We start from the raw sequence: 12,668 nt of genomic DNA, 5'->3' as shown, positions 1-12,668 counted from the left end.
GCTCAGCATTTTGGAAACGGATAGATCTCCACAAGATAAAATGTTTTAATCAAAATAAAGCAACCAGTAAGGTAAGTAACATCACTGAAATCCGGGTCTCTGCCTTTACAGCTATTTATTCAAACCCCAAGCGTCGAATCACGACTCTTCTCAGGAATCCTCTGAGCCACGTTCCTCCCCCCCCCCTGGAATCCTCCAAGCCACATTCCCCCCTCCCCCCAGGAATCCTCCGAACCACGCCTCCCCCCTCAGGAATCCTCCGAGCCACGTTCCCCCCTCCCCCCAGGAATCCTCCGAGCCACATCCCCCCCCTAACCCCAGGAATCCTCCGAGCCACGTCCCCCCCATCCCCCCAGGAATCCTCCGAGCCACGCCCCCCATCTCCCCAGGAATCCTCCGAGCCACGCCCCCCCATCCCCCAGGAATCCTCCGAGCCACGCCCCCCGCCCCCCAGGAATCCTCCGAGCCGCATCCCCGCCCCCTCAGGAATCCTCCGAGCCGCATCCCCGCCCCCCCAGGAATCCTCCGAGCCGCATCCCCGCCCCCCCAGGAATCCTCCGAGCCGCATCCCTGCCCCCCAGGAATCCTCCGAGCCGCATCCCCGCCCCCCAGGAATCTTCTGAGCCACGACCCCGCCCTCCCCCAGGAGTCCTGTGAGCCACACACCCCTTTGGTAAAGGCTATAAAACTGGCAACAAATGGCATAGCCCGTGTATAAATGTCCACGATGGGACACAGCTTTCATTCCCAACTATGCAGAGCTGTATCAGACACTATGGATATTGGACAGTCACAAATGAAAAAATAACCTAAATAGATTTTTATTTATTTAAAAGTCCAATCTACCTACATTTACTCCTCGCTCTAAATATAAATATCACCACCGTGCCACGTCCAGTGCGGGGCAATCCAAATCTTAGACACGTGGATAACACAGAATTTACCATTTTCACTTTTCGGGAGGCCCTGTATACCCCGAGCTGAGTGGGATTAGTTACCGCTCGTCCCAGATTATATGAGAGCCATGGTGAAGTGCAGCCCCCGCTATAATGTGCGGCAATCACAGCTGCGCTCACACGAGGGTCTTCTTCTAAATGAGCAATTTCATGCCCCCGCGTCTCCCGTGCCGGGACAGATCTGGTCTGCGGCACTTATTATCCAACAACACATTCTGCCTTTTTATTTTTCTATTCTGCAGTTATTTATTTATTTCCTCCTGGCGGGTGAAGAAACGCGGCTGGAGCATAATTGAGGCTGGGACCGGGAGATTCTCCACCGCCGGAGCGTTATTACCTGCCGCGTACTCGCAGATCAAATCCTATCACATCGCCTCTTCTGCATCTGCGAGCGCGAGACAGACTAGTAATTACACTGCTATTGATTCATCAGTAAGGCCCTGTGCGCACTGGGAAGTGGAATTTTCTTGAGAAAATTCCGCATGCCCTCAAAGATTACCGCACCCGCGGTAAAAAACCGCGGGAAACCGCACCCGAAAACCGCATGCGGTTTGCCGCGGTTTTACCGCGGTATTATTCGCGGTATTGCCGCGGTTTTGCCGCGTGCGGGTTGGGATGTGCTTTATTGCATTCAATGCAATAAAGCACATTGAAAAAAAAGAAAAAAAAAAAAAAGTCATTTAATTCTGAGAGTAGATAGACAGAAGAATAGATAGAGGGATAGATAGAACAGATAGATAGATAGATAGATAGAGGGATACATAGATAGATAAATAGATGACAGATCGCTGCATTTCCCACGGTCGGCAGTGAGTTCACATTACCGGCCGTGGGAAATGACCGGTAATTACCTCTGCTGTCTGCTGCTTTCATTCAGCGCTGTGTGTCAGTCGCGGCTGGATGGAAGCAGCGCAGGACCTGTGGATTACGCCGGAGCTTTGTTTGGGGGGGGTTAATAAAATGGTGAACGAGGCTTGTTTGTTTTATTTAAAATAAAGGATTTTTCTGTGTGTGTGTTTTATTCACTTTACTTACGGGTTGATCATGTCAGCTGTCACATAGACGCTGCCATGATCAAGCCTGGAGTTAATGGCGGTGGTCCCCCACTACCATTAACCCCTTGTATTACCTTGCCACCACTGCTACACGGTGGCAAGAAGAGCCGGGGACATGCCGGTACTGCCGCATAATGCATGCGACAGTGCCGGGGCAGCTGCGGCTGATATTCTCGGCTGCGGGAGGGGGAGTGAGGCGGGGGACATTAACCCTGCCCCTCTCCCTCCCCAGCCTGAGAATACCGGGCCGCCGCTGTGTGCTTACCTCGGCTGGAAGGTAAACATGCAGCGGAGCCCACGTTCTTTTTTTTCTATATTTCCGTTTTCTTTCTATGTGTGTTCTATGTGTCTGTGTCTGTGTTCTATGCCTGTGATGTCTGTGTGTCTGTGTTCTATGTGTGTGTTTACTCTCTGCACGGCTTCCTCTTCCTGTAATGACATCACTTCCCTGAAAAACCGCAAGCAAGTGATGTACATTACCGGAGGTAAACCGCGAAATACCGCAGGGAATAACGCAGGAAAACGCAGTGAACCGCACAGAATTTGCTGCCTGCGTTATTCCCTGCGGGATTTAATGATTACATTGGAGTCAATGGAGTGAAATCCCGCAGCGACGTGCGGAAAAGAAGTGACATGCACTTGTTTTTGCTGCGGGATTCCCGAAGCAAAACATGCAGCTGTCAAATTCCGCCCAGTGCGCACAGAATTTTTTTTCTCCATAGGATTTGCTGGTGATTCCCTGCAGAGATGTTATGAACATTTTCTGCAGCAAAACATGCAGCAAATCCGCGGAAAATCCGCGGCAAAATCCGGTAAGTGCGCACATAGCCTAAGGGTTTTAATCAAGTTTTAAAGAGGGAGGAAGAAGGAAAAAAGAAGAGTGAAGAAGGCAGGAGGAAAAAAGAAGAGTGAAGAAGGCAGGAGGAAAAAAGAAGAGTGAAGAAGGCAGGAGGAAAAAAGAAGAGTGAAGAAGGCAGGAGGAAAAAAGAAGAGTGAAGAAGGCAGGAGGAAAAAAGAAGAGTGAAGAAGGCAGGAGGAAAAAAGAAGAGTGAAGAAGGCAGGAGGAAAAAAGAAGAAGAAGGCAGGAGGAAAAAAGAAGAAGAAGGCAGGAGGAAAAAAGAAGAAGAAGGCAGGAGGAAAAAGAAGAAGAAGGCAGGAGGAAAAAGAAGAAGAAGGCAGGAGGAAAAAGAAGAAGGCGGCAGGAGGAAAAAGAAGAAGAAGGCAGGAGGAAAAAGAAGAAGAAGGCAGGAGGAAAAAGAGGAAGAAGGCAGGAGGAAAAAGAGGAAGAAGGCAGGAGGAAAAAGAGGAAGAAGGCAGGAGGAAAAAGAGGAAGAAGGCAGGAGGAAAAAGAGGAAGAAGGCAGGAGGAAAAAGAAGAAGGCAGGAGGAAAAAGAGGAAGAAGGCAGGAGGAAAAAGAGGAAGAAGGCAGGAGGAAAAAGAGGAAGAAGGCAGGAGGAAAAAGAGGAAGAAGGCAGGAGGAAAAAGAGGAAGAAGGCAGGAGGAAAAAGAGGAAGAAGGCAGGAGGAAAAAGAGGAAGAAGGCAGGAGGAAAAAGAGGAAGAAGGCAGGAGGAAAAAGAGGAAGAAGGCAGGAGGAAGAAGAGACCAGCCGGCGGCTGTCGGGGGGGGCAATAGACCAGCCGGCGGCTGTTGGGGTAGGGGGGGGGGGGGAATAGACCAGCCGGCGGCTGTTGCGGGGGAATAGACCAGGGAGCTCATATTGACCCTTGACAATGACCAGAATCACTTGGCAAACAAGAAATTATTCATGGAGCAATGGAAAACGAAGACAGGCCGGTGATGTGAAATGGTAGGGTTCACCTTCCTTCCAATTTTCTTTACCGGGCAGTCGTTTTCTATCTGATGTGCTAAATATAGGGACTACAATTAATTTCCCTCCCTGCGAAATTGTTCAGAAAAGGGTTCCAAAAACATGACAAAGGGTACAGGTGATTATTTTGCCTCAAAATTCTACAGAAGTCAATCAAGCTGGAAAAACAAGTCCAATGCTCCATGGAAGCCGCTCCGAGCAAAATCTTGGTGCCAGGACACCTACAGAGGTCTTCTATGGTGGTACTAGGGGAACCTTCACGATATTGAGCTTTAAAAAAAATGGGATGCAAATGAAGTCTGACAAGCACCTCTGTATATGCGCTGTCAGGACACGTGGACATCACTGATGGGGTGATATTTCATGGTCCACAACGAAGAGTGTGTTACCGATTGGTGGCAAAAAATTACTGAAGCTTATCGAGATAATGATACATGGGGCTTCACTTTAAGTCTGTTCTACAGATGCCTCGTTCTTCCATATACAAATAATATAAGGAGACGTAAAGTAAATTCTCCATGAATATCACAATCCTCAGGATCAGCGGGAATACAGGTGGCGAAATCCATTCTGACTTCCTCCCGCGTGCGGCCAAAACAGACGGAGAATCTTATTCTCCTGTAATATGAATGTATTGACGTCTCCTCCAGACGGGACCACCGCTGTCCTGTATAATAACAGGGAGACAAGCGGAATATAAATCCCGTCAGCGATCCCCGCGCTCCGAGACACCGCCGCTCCACGGCAATTTCCCTCTCCAATTCCGTGCGTCATATCTATGACATCTTTATTTACTGGACTCAACAGGCTGCTTAGAGGAATCATTTCTATTTCCACCGCCGGCTCTCGAATGTACGAGCAAATCACATCACAAGCACCATTCTTATAAGCGGTGATATCAGCTCAGGTGAGGCAGGGATGATGGGAGTGATCCGAGATTTTACCCAGATCATCAGGTACTGGTGGAAAAAGGACGACAAAAAAAGGAGACGGACGACAAAAAAAGGAGACGGACGACAAAAAAAGGAGACGGACGACAAAAAAAGGAGACGGACGACAAAAAAAGGAGACGGACGACAAAAAAAGGAGACGGACGACAAAAAGGAGACGGGTGACAAAAAAAACCCACACGTGGTGAAAATTACTTTTGGTGAACATACAAATCTAACATAGCCATGAACTGTCCTGACCCTCATATACTATACGTTGTCCTCCACTTCTAGTCCTCATCAGCATTTTGCCAGCACTATAGGTGTAGGAACTTCATTTCACTCAATTCCCAGCATGTATCACGCCAATACCTTGCCCAAACTGAAAGCCCACCTCCCAGTATGCGGTTTGCCTCTACTCCTGCTCTCCTGTCTGTCAAACCCCACGCTTCCCGTACAGAGACAAAGGCCCCACTCCCTCGCTTCCCGTACAGAGACAAAGGCCCCGCTCCCTCGCTTCTTGTACAGAGACAAAGGCCCCGCTCCCTCGCTTCTTGTACAGCGACAAAGGCCCCGCTCCCTCGCTTCTTGTACAGCGACAAAGGCCCCGCTCCCTCGCTTCTTGTACAGCGACAAAGGCGCCGCTCCCTCGCTTCTTGTACAGAGACAAAGGCCCCACTCCCTCGCTTCTTGTACAGAGACAAAGGCCCCGCTCCCTCGCTTCTTGTACAGAGACAAAGGCCCCGCTCCCTCACTTCTTGTACAGAGGCAAAGGCCTCGCTCCCTCGCTTCTTGTACAGAGGCAAAGGCCCCGCTCCCTCGCTTCTTGTACAGAGGCAAAGGCCCCGCTCCCTCGCTTCTTGTACAGAGGCAAAGGCCCCGCTCCCTCGCTTCTTGTACAGAGACAAAGGCCCCGCTCCCTCGCTTCTTGTACAGCGACAAAGGCCCCGCTCCCTCGCTTCTTGTACAGAGACAAAGGCCCCACTCCCTCGCTTCTTGTACAGAGACAAAGGCCCCACTCCCTCGCTTCTTGTACAGAGACAAAGGCCCCACTCCCTCGCTTCTTGTACAGCGACAAAGGCCCCGCTCCCTCGCTTCTTGTACAGCGACAAAGGCCCCGCTCCCTCGCTTCTTGTACAGCGACAAAGGCCCCGCTCCCTCGCTTCTTGTACAGAGACAAAGGCCCCACTCCCTCGCTTCTTGTACAGCGACAAAGGCCCCACTCCCTCGCTTCTTGTACAGCGACAAAGGCCCCGCTCCCTCGCTTCTTGTACAGAGGCAAAGGCCCCGCTCCCTCGCTTCTTGTACAGAGACAAAGGCCCCGCTCCCTCGCTTCTTGTACAGAGGCAAAGGCCCCACTCCCTCGCTTCTTGTACAGCGACAAAGGCCCCGCTCCCTCGCTTCTTGTACAGAGACAAAGGCCCCGCTCCCTCGCTTCTTGTACAGAGACAAAGGCCCCGCTCCCTCGCTTCTTGTACAGAGACAAAGGCCCCGCTCCCTCGCTTCTTGTACAGAGACAAAGGCCCCGCTCCCTCGCTTCTTGTACAGAGGCAAAGGCCCCACTCCCTCGCTTCTTGTACAGAGGCAAAGGCCCCGCTCCCTCGCTTCTTGTACAGAGGCAAAGGCCCCGCTCCCTCGCTTCTTGTACAGAGGCAAAGGCCCCGCTCTCTCGCTTCTTGTAAAACTCACCCCCCCAATTTCTTATACATAATTTGACTGATCCCTACTTCTAACAAAGATCCACCCCCAACACCTGTGCACACTACACACTTGTACAGAGGTAAAGACCCACCCCAGAATCAAGCATGCCTTTGTCCAGTGAGATGAATAGGGAATGAACGATCAGGTTGGGCATCTCATACTGGGACCGACTGCCCCTGGGTCTCGAGGGAGGACTGGTTAGGTGACAGAAAAGGGAGGAAACTCCTGACACATGACAGCTACTTACTGTTACAGAATCCAAAGGTTTCCTCGGCCTGAATAGGTTATTTTGTTAATTTGTATCAAGACACCCCTCTATAACATCTTTATGAGGCATCGTAGCTAATGATCAGGCAGAGCGCTCAAAGTTCTGCCTGATCATAGAGAAAACAATGTTCTTTTCTAGCACAAACCTGCCTCCAGGACAGGAGAAGGTATATAAATATGACGAGTACAAGACGGAGGAGTATACAGAGCGGACCAACACCTTGGTACTAACTAACACTAATAAAGGGGACATTCGCTGCTCCATTACCCGAGATGAACAAACAGCAACGCAAATATTCATCTCCCCACTGTATTACCCTACCAGGGGAGCAATAAGTACCCCTCCAACTACGTACTCTACACCACTAAGAACAGTGGCATTAGAAAAGCAGGACGCTTAGAAAAAGTCAGGGAATTCTTGGCTAACAGAGGAAGGGTAGTCCTCATCTAAAAATCGGTCACAATCAAAAAGTCTACGGATCTGTAGGACCCGTCCTGTATGACACTGAGGTGAATGGCCAGTGTGTAATACTTTATTTGGCCTGTGGGAGTGCTGTGGGATAACTGAACAGTCGATCACAGGGGTTCCCAGCAAGAAGGTACTTTGTAACCCGCTAATTTCCAAGGGATGATCCAAAACAGATCTTTTAGCCTTGAACCGGGACAGATGGAATTAAAGGGAACCCGTCAGCAGATTTGGTGACTATAAGCTGCGGCCACCACCAGTGGTCTCTTATATAGAGCAATATAATATACTGTATATAAGAGCCCAGGCCGCTGTGTAGATGGTAAAAATCAATTTATAATACTCATCTAAGGGGCGGTGCGGTGCAGACTGGTCAGATAAGTGTCTCCGTTCTCTGGGTGCGGCGCCTCCTCTTTCGGCCATCTTTGTCCTCCTTCTGAAGCCTGGGTGCATGACGCGTCCTACGTCATCCACACAGGTCGGCATCGAGGTCCTGAGCAGGAGGGCAGATCAAAGTATTGTAGTGCGCCTGCGCAGGACCTCAATACCGGCTAGTGTAGATGACGTAGGATGTGTAATGCACCCAGGCTTCAGAAGAAGGAGGACGAAGACTGGCCGAAAGAGAAGGTATGTTAGAATGCTGTATATAAGAGCCCAGTGGTGGTGGCTTCAGCTGATAGGCCCCAAAATCTGGTGACAGGTTCCATTTAACCCTCCTGTCCCTCTAAGCCAGCAGAGGTCTATGGTTTTGTGAAAAATCTGTCTGTTCTGTACACTCGAGTATATATTCTCGCGAGTCTACTACACCCCCCCACCCCACCCCAATATGGATCTTGGGACCTGCCACTTGCCAACAAGGGGGGGGGGAAAACTGCCTTGAAAGCGGAAAATTCTGCCTTTTACTCATTTTTGGTACCAGTTATCATTAAAGTATGAAGCCTCACATGCCATACTCCACGGAAGAAAAAACTTAACTTTTGCCCTCCACTCTATTTATTGAAAAAGCAACGTACAGCTCTCTAATCTTTCAATCAGTGATTGACTGCAGCGGTGTCGTGCACTGTAGTTGTGACGTCACCATTGCAGCCAACACACAAAGACTGGATCAGTGCTGGGCGAGGAGCACCCTTGTTTGTCATTTAACCTTTTGGCATCGCTAATTTGGAAAGTGGAGACCCCCTTTAGGGATTCAGCTAAAGTAATCCCCGATTATTCTCATTCTCTATTATTATATTTATTACTAAAAGTTCAAAAAAAAAAATAAATAAATAAAAAACACATTTTTTTTCGTATTTTTTCATAAAAGACGACCAAAAAAAAGATGACCAAAAAAATAAAAGACGGCCAAAAAACAAAAACAAAAAAAAAAAAAAACAAAAATAAAAAAAAAAAAAAAAAAAAAAAAAACAACTTACCATTTCCCCGGCAGAGGCGGCGGCCATGTGAATGAATGGCGAGCGATACGGAGATGAGCCGGAGTGGAGCACACGTTTCACAGATTCATACGTCACAAAGAAAGCAGCAGCTAAACACAAAAGTATAAATAAATCAGTGTATATGCAACTAAGGCCGGCTTGTTTCTGTATTTGTTTTTTTTTTTTTGTGTTTTAATTTAACTGAGCTCAGCCACCACCTGCGTCTAACAAGCTCAGCCTGCGGCATCTAACAGGCACCGGCAGGAGGGTGCGTCATTCCACATGCTCAATAATGCGCCCGTGACGGGATCGCATGACCATGACAGTCAGAGGTCTGCAGAACCCCCTCCCGTGTTGGTCGTTACTATTTTCCTGTGAAAGCCAGCTCTTAGCTTTCATTCACAGGAGAGAGTGATGTTAGCTATACACAGTAGTGTTGATGCACTGCTATGCACAGAACAAGCAATTGGATAATCACAGATTCAAGTCCTATAAGGGGCCTAATAAATACAGTAAAAATTGAAAAGAAAAGAGTAAAAAGGAGGTTTTAAAAAAATATGGAGAGAAAAAAAAAAAAAAAAGTCAGATCACCCCCATTTTAATTTCAAACAACATTAAAAATAATACACATTTTTGGCATCAATGTGTTCGTAAAAGTTCGATCAAAACATAAAACCAAGTAATCTGATCGGTAAATGGTGAAATAAGGGAAAAAACATAAAATTAAAAAAAAAAGGCAGAATTACATTTTTTTGGGCCGCCGCAACATTGATACAATGAATTGATCGTCTTTTATATCTATTCCAAACTGTTATCAGTTAAAACACCAGCTCAGGATACAAACAAATAACCCGTCAGACAGGCCCAGACCCCGAAAAGTGAAATGGTTACCGGTCTCAGAAAATGGTGACACTATAAAAAAATAAATAAAAAAAAAAAAAAAGAAAAAAAGAAGTTGTGGCTCTTGGAAGAAGGGGAGAAGAAAAAAAAAAAAAAGAAAAAAAAAAAAAAACCAGGAAAAAAGTCATGAAGGGGTTAAAATACCCCCGTCGATCTCTGACAGTGACAATTATTACCGTAAGTGGCGCAATAGTAAAAAAAAAAAACGAAAATTAAAGCATTAAAAAATGTAAACATTTTAAATCGCCTTCACTTTCCAATTTAAAATATATGATCTGAGGTTTTTTGGATCCCAAAACAAAATATAAAAAGACTCAGAATATCGTATGTGCCCCAAAATGTTAACCTCACTAACCCATGACACTTACCATTAGGGAAGGAGCCCACGGCGGTGGAGGGGACGCCGGCGTAGATGCCACGGAAGCCACCAGCTTTGGAGAATCCCTGAGGGCTTTGCAGTCGAGTTTTAACAGTGTCGAGGGGGAATAAGATGAGGTCCACGCACATCCCCGCCGTCCCCCCGGCCTGAGGACAAAAGACGGCTGTGAGTGATGGGCACCGGGAAGGGTCTGATTGTAGGTGACTGAGGGCCCAGAGTTACGTCCTCCCCAGCAGCAGCAGCACACAGCAGGGTGAGCAGTGGCAGCGCCGTCCCCAGCAGCAGCAGCACACAGCAGGGTGAGCAGTGGCAGCGCCGTCCCCAGCAGCAGCAGCACACAGCAGGGTGAGCAGTGGCAGCGCCGTCCCCAGCAGCAGCAGCACACAGCAGGGTGAGCAGTGGCAGCGCCGTCCCCAGCAGCAGCAGCACACAGCAGGGTGAGCAGTGGCAGCGCCGTCCCCAGCAGCAGCAGCACACAGCAGGGTGAGCAGTGGCAGCGCCGTCCCCAGCAGCAGCAGCACACAGCAGGGTGAGCAGTGGCAGCGCCGTCCCCAGCAGCAGCAGCACACAGCAGTGTGAGCAGTGGCAGCACCGTCCCCAGCAGCAGCAGCACACAGCAGGGTGAGCAGTGGCAGCGGCGTCCCCAGCAGCAGCACACAGCAGGGTGAGCAGTGACAGCACCGTCCCCAGCAGCAGCAGCACACAGCAGGGTGAGAAGTGGCAGCGCCATCCCCAGCAGCAGCAGCACACAGCAGGGTGAGCAGTGACAGCGCCGTCCCCAGCAGCAGCAGCACACAGCAGGGTGAGAAGTGGCAGCGCCATCCCCAGCAGCAGCAGCACATAGCAGGGTGAGCAGTGACCGCGCCGTCCCCAGCAGCAGCAGCACACAGCAGGGTGAGCAGTGGCAGCGCCGTCCCCAGCAGCAGCAGCACACAGCAGGGTGAGCAGTGGCAGCGCCGTCCCCAGCAGCAGCAGCACACAGCAGGGTGAGCAGTGGCAGTGCCGTCCCCAGCAGCAGCAGCACACAGCAGGGTGAGCAGTGGCAGCGCCGTCCCCAGCAGCAGCACACAGCAGGGTGAGCAGTGGCAGCGCCGTCCCCAGCAGCAGCACACAGCAGGGTGAGCAGTGGCAGCGCCGTCCCCAGCAGCAGCACACAGCAGGGTGAGCAGTGGCAGCGCCGTCCCCAGCAGCAGCACACAGCAGGGTGAGCAGTGGCAGCGCCGTCCCCAGCAGCAGCACACAGCAGGGTGAGCAGTGGCAGCGCCGTCCCCAGCAGCAGCAGCAGCAGCAGCACACAGCAGGGTGAGCAGTGGCAGCGCCGTCCCCAGCAGCAGCACACAGCAGGGTGAGCAGTGGCAGCGCCGTCCCCAGCAGCAGCACACAGCAGGGTGAGCAGTGGCAGCGCCGTCCCCAGCAGCAGCACACAGCAGGGTGAGCAGTGGCAGCACCGTCCCCAGCAGCAGCACACAGCAGGGTGAGCAGTGGCAGCGCCGTCCCCAGCAGCAGCAGCAGCACACAGCAGGGTGAGCAGTGGCAGCGCCGTCCCCAGCAGCAGCACACAGCAGGGTGAGCAGTGGCAGCACCGTCCCCAGCAGCAGCACACAGCAGGGTGAGCAGTGGCAGCGCCGTCCCCAGCAGCAGCAGCAGCACACAGCAGGGTGAGCAGTGGCAGCGCCGTCCCCAGCAGCAGCAGCACTCTCGGCCGCGCTCACCAGCAGGGAGGTGATGTACTCCCTCCGCTCCATATCAGCGGCTCCGCGCTTCTCACTGAGACACCGCACGTGTCATTCTCTGAAATAAACACAGGGTGACCTGTACTCCGGGACGAAAAGAAGCTTTCCCTGGGCCACCACTGCGCCCGCCTCACCTGTGTACAAACTAGTACCGAGCGTAACCCAGGGTGAGCACATGTTTGTCCCTGTGCTGTCACTGTATCTCCGCCTATAGAGCGTTACCGGGTATGCCAACTATCCTTCGCTTCCGTCTTCAATCCCAGCCGCCATTTTTTTGAAGTCACCTTCTAATTTCTATTGAAGGTTATTGAAAAATTGTCAATATTTAAACAATTTCGTCGAAAATGAACAGACAAATCTGGCAAGGTCATGTGAGGTCATATAAGGGCATGTAAGGGCATGTGAGGTCATGTAAGGGCATGTGAGGTCATGTAAGGTCATGTCCCCATGTTATCTACATGTACTATTACGTTAACTGATTGCATTGTATTTGCTAGTTTTGTTTTATCCTGTGTTTCATTGCACCTTCTCTTTCTCTCTTTATATATACACAGTGCCTTGATAAAGTATTCATACCCCTGTAAACGTTTTCACATTTTTTTCATGTTGCACCCACAGACTTAAATGTATTTTATTGTGATTCTATGTGATATCAAAACTAAGTGTTTGTGAAGTGTAATGGAAACAATTCCTGGTTTAGTGAATATTTGAGAAATATAAAATTGGAAAATTGTGAAGTGCATTTGTATTCAGCCCCCGGTGTCAATACTTTGTGGGTTTTCTTTTCACTGCAATTACTGCTGCAGGTCTTTGGGGGATGTCTGTAATACAAGGGGGGCAATTAATTTTCCCGAGGGGGCCACATGACAGACTGTGACTGTTGTTGAGATCGAAGAAATGGGCTGAAGTTAATTCTGCTCAACATCAATATTAACATATTAATTATATTATTATTTTATACTAACATTAATTGTATCACTTAATATTGAGCAGATTTAGATATGCTGACACCTTCCTCGTATACTGTGCGAGGCAACA

At 49.9% G+C, this 12,668-nt stretch overlaps 1 protein-coding gene across 1 annotated transcript in view; it reads right to left on the bottom strand.

Annotated features, from left to right (window-relative positions):
* Positions 1 to 11,737, bottom strand: part of SLC25A26 (solute carrier family 25 member 26) — a 122,354-nt gene extending 110,617 nt beyond the window's left edge. The window contains exons 1-3 of the mRNA XM_075320696.1: positions 11,610 to 11,737; positions 9,887 to 10,043; positions 8,619 to 8,728 (exon numbers count right to left, since the gene is read on the bottom strand). Of these exons, the coding sequence (XP_075176811.1) occupies positions 8,619 to 8,728; positions 9,887 to 10,043; positions 11,610 to 11,642 (300 nt within the window). The 5' untranslated portion in view covers positions 11,643 to 11,737. The remainder of the gene's footprint in view (positions 1 to 8,618; positions 8,729 to 9,886; positions 10,044 to 11,609) is intronic.
* Positions 11,738 to 12,668: the final 931 nt, after the last annotated feature.

The sequence above is a fragment of the Anomaloglossus baeobatrachus genome, chromosome 8, assembly GCF_048569485.1.
Source record: "Anomaloglossus baeobatrachus isolate aAnoBae1 chromosome 8, aAnoBae1.hap1, whole genome shotgun sequence".
Taxonomy (NCBI): domain Eukaryota; kingdom Metazoa; phylum Chordata; class Amphibia; order Anura; family Aromobatidae; genus Anomaloglossus; species Anomaloglossus baeobatrachus.
Note: the sequence above shows the minus strand (reverse complement) of the source record. Positions and strands in the feature narration are given on the sequence as shown.